Here is a 12,978-nt window from a genome sequence, read left to right as displayed (position 1 = left end):
CATAAAACCACACAGGCCAAAAATATAACACAATATGAATGTTAAACTTTGCAATACATTATAACATTAATACAATTATAGATTTAAATAATCTACGTTTAAAATGACGTGTCATAATTTCAAAGTTCAAAGTTGCATTCTAATCTTTGCCGAGCCGTGGCCGCTATTACTTCAGACACGCTTTACACGTGCAATATTTCATTGTCATTACAGGCGTGTTTTTTTGAAGATAAATGTTTGTTTAGATCCATTTGCTTTGCTATTTTCCATAACAAATACAACAGAAGTTGAAAAAATCTGACGCATAAGTACATTTGTTGCTGTTTAATTTCATTTATTGTTTTTGCTGCAATCTATATTCCATTATTATTAATTATTATTATTATTATTATTATTATTTTGGCTCCCAGTTGTGGGTGTTTGCTGTGAGGTAACGGAACTACAGATGCCACGTTGTTGTTGCTGCTCACAGTGGCGACCGTTTTACCGCTGCACCAATGATGTAACTTTCCTGCTAGGTCACACACACAGAAGAGTGGGGAGTTCCTGTAAGTGGAATCTAGTTTCAATTCACAATTCCTGTCACATAGCGTTATTCTTTCATTCCCTTTTAGTTTACATGATGATCCGAACACTGTTTCGCACCGGCGGGTCTCTCCTTCAGGTAATTTAAAATCATAGTGCATTAGCGGTTTACTGTACATTTATTTTTCTGATGCGAACTCATTTTTGTACTCATTTTGTACAGGAGACGCACTTCCCATCCATAAATAAATTCACTCATTTTGTGACCATGCCCACTACCGTTTTGTGACCATGCTCAATGACTAATAGTTTATTATTTTATTTAATAATTTGTGCTCAATGTGCCACACTCACTTTGCGGGTTTTCAGACGTGTCGCTATTGGAACAGAACTTGTCGTACCAACTTGAGTGTATAATTGTGCAGTTGTATAAATATAAGCCGGTATGGTGATCAGGTCAAAGGTTCGATTCGGGGCCCCTGCCTTCCTGTGTGTTCTCCCCGTGCCTGCGCGGGCTTTCTCCGGCTACTCTGGTTTCCTACCACATAACAAAAACACGTACGATAGGTTAATTGATCACTCTAAATTGAGAGTGTGATTTGTCTATATGTGCCCTATTGACTGGCAACCAGTTCAGGGTCTACACCGCCCACTGCCCAAAGTCAGCTGTGATAGGCTCCAGCAAGCCTGCTACGATCATGAGGATAAGCAGCTCAGCTAAAAGTTGGCTAGATTGATAGATAGCCATTTATTTTTATGTGTAAATGTACATTTAATTATTTTTAAGAACACACCCCAATATACAGTACTGTATATGTCTTTTCTAGCATAGCCGACGAACGGTGCCAAGGTTGTGGGTGTCCCCACTTCAGCAGCGATGGGCCTCCAGTCTGCCTATGAACACGGTGGTCCTGTTTGTGCCGCAGCAGGAAGCGTGGGTGGTGGAGAGAATGGGTCGCTTCCATCGCATCCTAGAACCGGTATGGTTTTTTTTGGTTTTGTTTTAGTTACAGCATAAACTTAACGGGTATGAAAACGTTTTTGCACTGAACTTGCTCATACTCTCCTGGTTGACCTCCTCTAGGGGTTAAATTTCCTCATCCCAGTACTTGACCGAATCCGCTATGTGCAAAGTCTCAAAGAAATTGTCATCGATGTCCCCGAGCAGTCTGCAGTATCTTTAGGCAAGTCATTTTGTCATGTGTTTACGCTGTGAAAACGATTAACCCTCCAACAGTCCTCACGCAAGGCAAGTTAAAATTAAATCGTTTGGATATCTTTTGCAATTGTACTTTTAATCTGTTTGACAGATAATGTAACACTCCAGATTGATGGAGTTCTGTATTTAAGGATCATGGACCCTTTCAAAGTAAGATTTTCAAATTGATGTGATAAATTGCAATTTTTCTGCTCCTATGTCACAGATTTTTGCTTTATGTACATTGTTCACTGCAGGCTAGTTATGGTGTTGAGGACCCTGAATATGCTGTCACACAGCTGGCACAGACCACCATGCGTTCAGAACTGGGCAAACTGACACTGGACAAAGTGTTCAGGGTAATGACATGCTGTTTGATCTCACCTTGTCTGTATCTTGTGTATAAACAAGGATATAAGAACCATCAAACGGTATGTTGTTTTCTCTTAAGGAAAGAGAGTCCCTTAACTCCAACATTGTTCACTCCATCAACCAAGCTTCAGATGAGTGGGGAATCCGTTGCTTGCGGTATGAAATTAAAGATATACATGTTCCACCTCGTGTGAAGGAATCCATGCAGATGCAGGTGAGCTTTAGAGATCCATATGTATATTTGTGAAATGTGCTAACTCCCGCTTTTGTTTTTTAATTACCATGCAAGTATCAAAAGGAGTGGGCCTCCCGAAATAGAAAAATGTCAAACCATCAACACTTAATTTAAATAACACGGAATGCATAAGGTCAACTTCCACATTTCGTCGCATGTGCTTATGCAATTAAACTTCTATTATATTTTCATTTACATATTTCTTCCCTTAACAAGAAGTAAAAAAATCCCACACAATCATTTTAAGGACCATAATTTTCCTCACACATGAGTTCTATGTTAAAGATGTAATGTAACGTGCAATAATTTGGCAGACAATATTCTGCAGGTAGAGGCTGAACGTAAGAAGAGAGCCACGGTGCTGGAGTCTGAAGGGACAAGGGAATCGGCCATTAATGTCGCAGAGGGGAGTAAACAAGCTCAAATTCTTGCCTCAGAGGGTGAAAAGGCGGAACAGATCAACAAAGCGGCTGGTAGGTGCATTCAATAAATCATTTTTTGTATTAGTGTTATGGTTTGAAATGACCTTTTTTTGTTTGTTTGTTTCACAATTTGCCCAATGACTAAAATAATCAAATTAAATAACTGCCGATGAACGAAACTATTTGCTTCCAGGTGAAGCCCAAGCAATCTTAGCCAAAGCTGAGGCCAAAGCCAAGGCCATCCGGGTTCTATCTGATGCCCTCGCAGAGCAGGTGAAGAGTAGTTTTCCGTTTTTTTCCTTCATTTTTTTTTTCGGTGATAGGTGTCAATCCAATCTCCTTTTTCATTTTACTGCACAGAATGGAAATGCGGCAGCCTCACTGAGCGTGGCTGAGCAGTACATGTCTGCGTTTTCCAACCTTGCCAAAGAGTCCAACACTGTCCTTCTCCCGACAAATACAGGCGACATTAGCAGCATGGTTACACAGGTAAACATGTGAAAACAGAAAATGGTGTTTTCTGAAATCGTTATGTTACTCATTGTGTTTCTCTGCCTGCAGGCCATGACCATTTATGGTACATTAGCAAAGGCAAGTCCGAAGATCTCACCAGGAGAAGTGGAGGAGTGTGAAGATATTTCAAATCAACCCGAATCAAAATAGCATTGCCTGGAGTCGCAGGAGTGGTATTTTCATGGACTCTTGTTTGCCGACTATCACATCAGCAATTTGACTTTTAGATGCTGCTTATGGTTATGATTTACTGTGGGTACCATCTTAGTTTTCTGTAAATTATGCCCATTAGAAATAATTTTCAAGCTATTTTGATTCATGTATGCGAAAATGTGATTAGGTTAACTCAGGCAAGGCAATCTTCATACACTTCTTCGTGGAACTGTAAGTGATGAAGGCATTTTTTCTACTGCACTAGTTTTGAGTTGCAACATGCCCAGATGTCTCACTATGTGGGAGTTCCTCAGTGTTTATTATATTTAGTTTGTCATGTTAAAATAGCAGGCACCAAAATAATTTCAGACCAGTAAAAGAGGTAAACATTTTTTTAAATTTGAAATGCTTTCCCTTTGTTCTGTAGTTAGAAGTAAACACTGTGTCCAACCTTCACATTTGCATTCACATTTGACTATGGACGTACTTATTAAATTTGAATTATATTTTGTGCTTTCTCTTCAAATTCCATTTCTTTATCAGTATAAGTACTGTATGGAGTAAATATTTCAAAACTATTGTAGGTGTCCGTGTGTGTGTGTGTGAGAGAGAGATGGAGAGAGATTCAAGTCGAAATGAAAATAAATATGCAGCACACATTGGTTTCAAATGCGTTTTTGCAGTGATGTTAATGTACACGAGTTTCTATTCTTAAAATAAATCCAACCGGGTGAAAATGTCATCAAATACTTCAAATGATCCCTTTCTTTTCATTTTGGACTTTTTTTTTCTTGTCAAAGGTTTTCCAAAAATTGATGGAAACAAATTCATCACAGACATATAATGGGTGTTTCAAATCATTTTACGTGGTTTTATTTTCATAAATCACGATTTTGGACATGTATTTCTTTACAAAATACAACACAATTCTATTGTAAGTGGGCGTGACTACGCTGAAGTGTAAACACCAATATACTCCTGCAAGACCAAAATAAGGGCGAAACATGAAACTGGGTGCCACACTGAAAACTGTTCGTCCGAGACTTCCGCCACAATTTCCATGCGCCCTGACGTTCCTACCCCGTCTGTGGTCTTGGCTGTCCGGACCAGAGTTGTAATCGGGCAGCGGGTAAGCCTGCGCCGTAGTGTGTGTACATGAGACACCTGAAACCTCCTGGGCCAACACAACGATCGTCAAGTCAGCCCCTGGTCCACCGAGGTGGGGGACAATGACTTCCACAAGGTCAGTGTGTTCCACAGCTAGGCGATCTTTGACACAAGTAACCGGGTGACATTACCAGGAATGGCCAAGAATATTGTTTTGATCCATAAATCGTTGTCTTTATAGAATGAAAGGACACCGGGTGCTATCCTTGCTCCTCTGGATGTGCGCAGTATATTTTGTGGGAATTTACCTATTTGTGGGTGGATTCCTGCTGGTTCGGTTGGAGGTGAACCGCACCAGCACCTGCGGAGACGTACTCGAACCGGGGGGAGAGCCGAGAGACTTTTGTGGGGTAAAACCACGTTTCCGCAGGGCTGTCCTCTTGATTATCGACGCCTTAAAGATCGACTTTGCCCGTTTTGACCCCAACAACACTTCGCCTCGACCTTTTGAAAACAAGCTGCCTGTGTTTGAGGAGACATGCTCATCCAGGCCTGACCAGTGCCGCTTGTACCCCTTTCGTGCTGACCCACCCACGACCACCATGCAGAGAATCAAGGGATTGACTACTGGGTCTCTGCCCACCTTTGTGGATATGGGGAGTAACTTTGCATCTCGGGCCATTTCAGATGACAACCTCATCCACCAGTTTGGTCAAGTGGGTGAGTACTGCATAATCAGATCTTTTAGGAGAATGGGTGAGTTTTTATACGTAAATAATACACAGAGAATTCTGTTCAAGCTTAAGGTTACATGCACTTTACTTTTACAGTGTCAGGTGAAGTACAACTTTATTGTCAAATGTCCATACAGAGCTGCCATGTCTTATTTTGTACTCCATATACACAAACCAGTTATTACTGTCTCATTCACTGATTTCAATGTATACAAGTGCCTGTAGGTGAGACTGTCAGCTAAAAAAAAGAGGATAGGTTAAAAAAAGTGAACAGGTGGGGCATAACTACAACGACAAATGACAGTTTTCAATTCCTACATCCTCTTTCACAGGCAAACGTGTGGTGTTCATGGGCGACGACACTTGGGAGAGTCTTTTCCCAAATAAATTCTACTGCTCTCTGCCTTTCCCTTCTTTTAACGTGCATGACCTGCACACTGTGGACGACGGCATCCTCCAGAATCTCTACACAACTAGTATGTCACATGTTCACCGAGAACAAACGGCTCGTTGGAAATCGTAGTCAGTCCTGTTGTGTACGTCCTTTAATATCTTTCCATCCGTCACTTTGTTGGCTTTGACAGTGGTGGGTGACGAGTGGGATGTATTGGTTGCTCATTTCCTCGGGGTGGACCACTGTGGTCACAGGTTTGGTCCTGACCACCCGGCGATGGCTGACAAGCTCACCCAGATGGATGGAGTCATCAGGTCAGACAACGGTGCAACGTGCCTGTGTGACTACAACATGCATTACATTAGTACAATTACTTTGCACTTTTTTTCCCCCATTTTGTTTCTCACTTTAAATGTAATCAGATATTATTAATTAGGTCGAAAAGCAGAGTTTCTGCCTTTTAGTTGTTTCGTTGCAACAAGCAGTATATAATATGGCGGTCACTTAATTATTTTTTTTTTTTTAATTTCAACTTCATTCTAACATGTAACATAAGTTTCAAGCATCTGAGGGGAAATCATATCTATTGTGCTTTTCATATTTGTCTGCAGGTCTGTGATCAACCATATACAGAATGACACTCTCTTGGTGGTGATGGGGGATCATGGGATGACAGACACTGGCGATCATGGAGGAGAAAGTCAGAAGGAGACTGATGCGACCCTCTTCCTCTACAGTGCCGTCCCGCTCTTTCCTGGACCCCCGTCGCAGGTGTGTAGAAATATGCAATGTACTCGAGCTCGGAATCTGTCACGAACTACAATACAATGCAATACATGCTGATTTATTTACTAGGCTCATGCAGTATTAAATCGTAATTACAGGTAATATCGGAATGAAAACCATTACGGGACATAAATATGAAACAATCAAATGAAAAACAGTAATCATAGAACTGTCACTGAGCTTGACCTATTCTTGCGCTGCGGTTGCAACACCGTACGCTGTTTGTGATCTCAAAACATCAGATGGTACCGTCGGTAACCGAGGACACGCTGTAATATGATAATCTGGATCATGAGTTCCTCTGCAATCCCTGAAAAGTGTTAAACCGATCATAACTTTTACAATTTCAAATTTAAGAGCTGGGAATAAAACAGAAATGTGAACTCGGTTTTATTCTTTCGGATGTCCAACAAACTGCAGGAAAAAGAAACCGAGTGAATTGTTGGATCTATTATGAGGTAATAAAACACTTTGAGAATACTCATTACTGATTCTGCTCTGTGAATGGATGCTGGTAGGCATTCTTTCCACTGTCAGCAATTAATAAAGTGCACCGCCCACCACAAGTGTTGAACTGCGGCACTCATTTACATAATTGCTTTTTAAATGGAGCGTCACATAGCGTAATGTACACCGCGGCAATGCTGCTCGTTTCATTAGTAAACAGATTATGTCCTCAAGATAATCAGCAGGGAAATGATCAGACATCTGCCATATTAGACACCAAGACAAATCCATTTTCATTGATCAGTAGCATTTCAGGACCATTTTATTTTAATGCTGTTTTGGATGGTATACATTATTTTAATGCAGTTTAAGGACAGCACATACCGTAAATAATTGTGTGGGGGTGGGGGATGACGACATTTTGATGCTTATAATTTTTCAACTGTATTCTATCCCTACTTGTAGGATGAACCTGATGTGGTGCCCCAGATAAACCTGGTTCCCACATTGGCCCTGCTCCTTGGAGTGCCAATCCCGTACAGCAGCGTGGGCCAGGTTCTCTTGCCTTTGTTTCCTGAGTTTGACCCCGCACAAGGTGCATTGGCAGGTCTCAGCCAGCATGAGGCGCTGTGGATCAATACAAAGCAGGTTTGGTACACACTGTGAAGAATGGTGCCCAAAAAAACAACAACGTCTTTTTCAATAAAAGATTGTGTGCATTCTGTTTCTGAAGGTGAGCCGGTTCCTGGTGACGTATTCTGCTTTGGCCAAAGATATACCATCTGAGAGTCTGGCTGTGCTTCAACATCAGTATGAAAACCTCTCCTCTGAGTACCTCACATTCGCCCGAGAGGGACGCTCACCACCCCGTGAGCTATCGCTCGCGCTGCAGGCGTACCTCACCTCCGTCCAAGACGTGTGCCGAGCCACCTGGGCCCGCTTCAACCCGCTTAAAATGACGGCCGGTTTAATCATCTTGGCGCTCGCCTGCCTGATGTGTTTCACCGTGTCTGAAATGTCATCGGCGCTCGTCGGAGAGAATCGTTTTCGGCTGAGGGCAGCTGTTGTCGTTGCGCTGCTTGTTGGCGTTTGTGTGGCTGCCGGTCAGCTGCTCTCATGGGGTTCCGTCGAGTTAGCATGGTGCATGGCTGCGAGCGCCTTCACGTCTGAGCTCTTCTTCCTGTGCCAGGCTCTTCAGTCCAAGACATCCGCTGCGGTAAAGAACGGAGCAAAAGCCCCAAAAAGTGCAAGCTGGAGGACCCCGCGTTATCTTCTCTCTCCACCTCTGGTGGTGACACTCCTTCGCTTTGCTTCCATGCTCTCGAATAGCTATGTGATCACAGAGGGTCAAAGTGTAACCTTCTTGCTGCGCTCCCTGGCTCTCTACATTCCCCTCCGTCTCAATTGGGATGGCCTCCTTCTGCCCGCCAACCAAGACCCTTCAAAACCTGCGTCGTTTCTCCCATCGCCCGCCTCTCCCCCATCGACAGTGAGAAAAGAAAGCAGCACCCTCGTGGCCTTCTTCGCACTCCTCGTCGGAAGTCTCTACCTCTCCCTCTTCTTCCACGGCTGTCGAGAGGAGCAGCATGCCTGTCAGCCATCGCCCTTCCTTTCCTCCCTCGCCCGAGTGAAAGACAATCAACTGAAAAACATTTTGTACGTCCTCTCAGTTTTCTCCCTTGCCGTGTGGACGTATCTGTTGAGAAAATGTCTCCAACACTATGGGAACCTCAACTCCTCAGGTGGAACGGTATTCACGGCCCGCTGGATCCTTCCCCTGCTTTCTGTGTGTCTGGGGCTCCACTGGGCTGTCAGTGCCTCACCAGAGAACAGCTTCAGGAATTTGTCTGAGTTTATCAAACTAGCCCAAATCTTCATCCCCAGGGCTGCCTATTGTCTCCTGGGACTGGGGGTGGCCCTGATCTGGCTGGATCCACTAACCGTGTTTGTGAAGACCAGGCCTGCAAGTGGGACTTTGAAGAATTTGTCCGTCCCTCCGCCACGCTACCGAGCCAGCACCGGTATCAGCCCCCAAGCCGAGCTTCACCACCTCATCCCGCAAATCTACCAGCACATGCGCCGCTCACTGGATGATGGCGAGACGAGCGGGGGTAACGAGGTGGACAACCGACCCGCCGTGGAGGCCTACGGCCTAGGAACGGTCTACTCTGCCCCGCTGCTTCTGTTCTGCGGGCTGCTGGGATTGGGTCTGCTGCACTTGCACCCAGAGGGCATGGCTCTGTCTTTCCTCCTGCTACTGTTTGAAATGGGGGCTCTGCTGCACATTCATGCCTCCTCCACAACTCTTTGCGACCTACGCGGAGTATATTCAGGTGAGTTGAGAATGTCGTAATTTTTTTTCTTGGATCATCCAAAGTGACCCAGTCTGTCACCGTTCCCCGCCCCCCCAGGTGGCTTCAATGTGCCCTGGACTCCTGTTGTGCTGTGGTCGCTGGCAGCCACCCAGTTCTTCCACGCGACAGGTCACCTGCCCACCTTCTCTTCTATTCAGTGGGAAGCAGCCTTTGTGGGATTCCCCGGTGGCCACACGGGCACCTTTCTGCCGGCCTCCTTGGTTACCCTCAACACTTTTGCTTCACACATCCTGTTTGCAGGTACATCAAGCACTTGATTTTTGCTGCATTGTTGAATATTGAACAAGGTACTGGCGAATAGATAAAAGTCCAAGAGAATTGTTGATATAGTTCGTGTATCAGCTTTGTGGGACATAATCAAAACATTCACATAATACCGTATATATAAGACGGCCCTGATGATAAAACGACACCCCCTCTTTTCAAGTTTGAAAAAAGACTTTTTGAACACCATATTAATGCGAGACTAATAAAGGTTTTCTCATCTTCATTACAGTACATCTGAAACAAATGATTATAACAATATATTTGAGAGGAAAAGCATGTTATTTTGCCTCATTCAAATCTTAAATTCTGAACATTTAAATATGTAAACTAAAGTGCAATCACATTGGTAAATGAATGGCTTCTGGTTTTTGAAATGTAAATGACATCATAACTTCTCCTCAGCTGCCGGTTAACCTGGCCGATCTTCGACCCACTTTTCTCCAGATTGTCGCTACATTTCTCTATTTTCTGTTATCTCTTCTATTATTTTATTCTCTTTTCTTTCTTACCGCTATTTTTTTATTTTTCTTCCTCGTGCTACCGCTATTTTTATTTTTATTCTTCATGACGGGTTCACTTTGGCCTGGGGAGTCAAGTTCAATATTCGCTTCAATGATATCTGGCACCATCTAGCGTCGTGAACGGGTATAACGTCTAGACCCCGAATATAAGACAACCCCCACTTTTTCAGTGTTTTTTCAATGCAAAAAACACTGTCGTATATTCGGGCCAATACGGTATAATGCGAGCATTAGTCAATTTGGGGGTTGTGGTCAATTCAGGTATCTGGTGTTGGGACAACACTAAATGTCTTATTTTTTTCTTTCTTTATATTCATGGCTGCAAATTTGCATTTTGAGTGGTATAATATAGCTATCCTGCCGCTTGGCGCCTCGTTGTCCCCAGTGGGATGTCCCTTGCTGCTGTTTTGGCCCCTGGTATGCGAGGTCCGTGGAAGCAGGGCAGGCAAAGCCAGTGGTGAAGGAGGAGAGGAGGCCGTCATGGAGATGAGACTGAGGGAGAAGCCTCAACTGTTTAGCTCGGCTCTCCTGCAACTCTCGGCACGCTACCTCTTTATTCTCGGACTTCAGGTACCACTATAAACGACTTACATACAGTATCCACATACTCTCGTAGCAAAATCATAATATACAATTTTGTCATAAAGTCTGTAAATGATATTGCTGATCCAAATCCGAGTTGTTCGGCCTTGCCAGATGGGCGCACTCTGCTGTGCCATTCTAGTATTTTTCTGTTTGCCTGCTTCCCAGGTCTTCGCTTCAGTGTGTGCAGCTGCTATCCTCAGGAGGCACCTAATGGTGTGGTGTGTTTTCGCACCCAAGTAAGTGCCTGACTCCAGTTTCCCGCTCACACAGACTCACTGGTTTCAAAGGCTTTTTCGGAATATAGACTCAGTGGAAAGGCCTGGCACTTATACAGGTTTCCACCGTGCACACATTAGGGGATGCCGACTCACCTTGCAGTAATGGACCACTGTAATAGCTACTGTTGGTAGTTACAGATATCCGAAATGAGAAAACTAAGTGCTGTTTCCCCAGAGGCCTTCATGTTGTCTTTCACCTTTCAGGTTTATGTTTGAGGCCTCAGGGTTCCTGGTGAGCTGCGTGTCTTTGCTGCTTGGTGTCTCATTAGTGCTGAGAGTCGACGTGGCAGTTGGACATTGGTTCAAGAGACTCGTCCCCGATGTCTCCAGGTAGCGAAAGCCACACCGTTGCTTTACGAGCGCAGCCCACTAGAGCACACTGTGCCATCAAAGGAATGGACAAGGCGGTGAAGTTCTGATGACGCTTCGTATCCAGTGTGAAGGCTCAACCACAGACGGATGAAGAGCTGCACTGATAGCCTAAGAGCTCGAGTCTGCCTTTTGTATCCACATGTATTTTGGCCGGAGAAAGGCTAAACTTTCTGACAGTTTTTTTTTTCCCCCTTCAGATGTGTGTATTTTTTTTTCTCTCCAAGTATTAATGCGCTTCATTGTGCAGCAATCAGACTAACAGTTTATTCTATCCCATGCCTGTCAACAGCTGTCGCAGCCATTAAATACTCGGTGAGCACTTCACAACAGAGTTATGCCAATATGCAACACAGTTGCCAAGTTGAAGTTACATTTTCTGCGAAATATTCCCTGTCGATGTGACATGCTGGTATGCGCGCCTTATTGGGTCATGTAAGTGAGCCATTACTTTGTACATGGAATGTGTCACTTTTAAGCCATAAGTGTGTCTGGAGCTCCAAGAACACAGGCAGTCTTGTTCTGTGGCCACCACAAAAACACTCCTTTTCTTTTTTTTAAATTTTATTTAAGTGTGTGTATTTTCAAGATACAACTGAAGCTGAAGTGTCAGGTCATTGCCAACATTGAATCTTTCTTTGAATCTCAAGAGATCACTGGGTGCAAGCCGTCATTTCATGTGGGAAGGACATTGGAAAGAACGGACTTTTTTGTGTGTGTTTTGGTTGCGTAATCTGGCATTTTATTTTTCAACTATTCTATTCGTCATTTCATGTTTTCACTAATCACATTACATTTAGGCTATGCATTTTAAATTACGGTAAATGCATGTCTTATTATTGTCCTCAATAAAAGCCTTTTCTTTTCTAATGATGGTTATTGAATCCGCAGCCTTTATAAGTAATTTATTTTCAAAAGGATGTCTTGAATCTGTGTCATGGGTGCCATGTGTTATGTGCTGCTAACAGTTCATTAACCTAATGCACAATATTTAAAGGCAACTCTGGCTAAACACTGCATTCCTCAGGCCCTCCTATGCGAGAATGTTCTGCACGTGAGAGCGCCCGCTGTGGTGATGTCCCCTCCAAATGATTGATTGAATCACTTTGCTTGTTGTTGGCTTTTTTTGCTTACTTATATGAAGAACTAAAATGAGTGATTGATATCAAATAAACCTTTTACGTGTCTTGTTCATGCATATATTTTTCATTCTAAGTTGACAAATATTGAATGTCAACTTGGAAATGATGTGCTATTGATATTGGAAAGGTGCTTTAAAAAAAACATGTTTATTGATCAGAGGAGATGATGGAAGATTTTACGGCCCATCAATCATTTAATGTGATTCAGTCATTATTCATTAGGGGATGTACACATTTCCAGTTTCCATAATGTCTTACTTATACACATTAGTGAAGCGCAGGTTCTGTCAAAAAATAAATAAAAAATGTTTAATTCCATTTGATTTGTGGTTTAAAATGTGAAATACCTTGATTTCCTGTTACAGAAATTGTTTGGTAAAATGCTTTCTTATTTCATCCATCAGGAAAGACAACACTTTAGGATTAAAGCATAAAGGTCTAACATTAAAAAGAAAGAAATGGGGGGGACCAAGCAGGGACCAAGACCGTAATGCTTGGGAGACATGTTATGTAGTCTCACAAAGCTCATGAAAAGGGAAAGCTTGCAAACCTGAA

General features: G+C 43.2%; 2 protein-coding genes across 2 annotated transcripts; both read left to right on the top strand.

The window, feature by feature from the left end:
- Positions 1–490: 490 nt before the first annotated feature.
- On the top strand, positions 491–3,874 carry stoml2 (stomatin (EPB72)-like 2). Its single transcript, XM_052050294.1, has 10 exons — positions 491–664; positions 1,353–1,505; positions 1,610–1,709; positions 1,836–1,894; positions 1,981–2,082; positions 2,175–2,309; positions 2,659–2,803; positions 2,946–3,025; positions 3,113–3,241; positions 3,314–3,874. The coding sequence occupies exons 1-10, from the start codon at positions 620–622 to the stop codon at positions 3,413–3,415; spliced, it is 1,050 nt and encodes a 349-aa protein (XP_051906254.1). The 5' UTR covers positions 491–619; the 3' UTR covers positions 3,416–3,874.
- Positions 3,875–4,479: 605 nt separating this feature from the next.
- On the top strand, positions 4,480–12,473 carry pigo (phosphatidylinositol glycan anchor biosynthesis, class O). Its single transcript, XM_052050242.1, has 11 exons — positions 4,480–4,661; positions 4,767–5,245; positions 5,592–5,735; positions 5,844–5,967; positions 6,265–6,424; positions 7,352–7,534; positions 7,620–9,219; positions 9,298–9,501; positions 10,435–10,619; positions 10,800–10,870; positions 11,117–12,473. Exons 1-11 carry the CDS (start codon positions 4,648–4,650, stop codon positions 11,244–11,246), a joined length of 3,294 nt encoding a protein of 1,097 aa, XP_051906202.1. The 5' UTR covers positions 4,480–4,647; the 3' UTR covers positions 11,247–12,473.
- Positions 12,474–12,978: the final 505 nt, after the last annotated feature.

Source organism: Hippocampus zosterae, chromosome 18, assembly GCF_025434085.1.
Source record: "Hippocampus zosterae strain Florida chromosome 18, ASM2543408v3, whole genome shotgun sequence".
Taxonomy (NCBI): domain Eukaryota; kingdom Metazoa; phylum Chordata; class Actinopteri; order Syngnathiformes; family Syngnathidae; genus Hippocampus; species Hippocampus zosterae.
The sequence above is the reverse complement of the archived record's forward strand: the minus strand, read 5'-3'. Positions and strand labels throughout refer to the sequence as shown.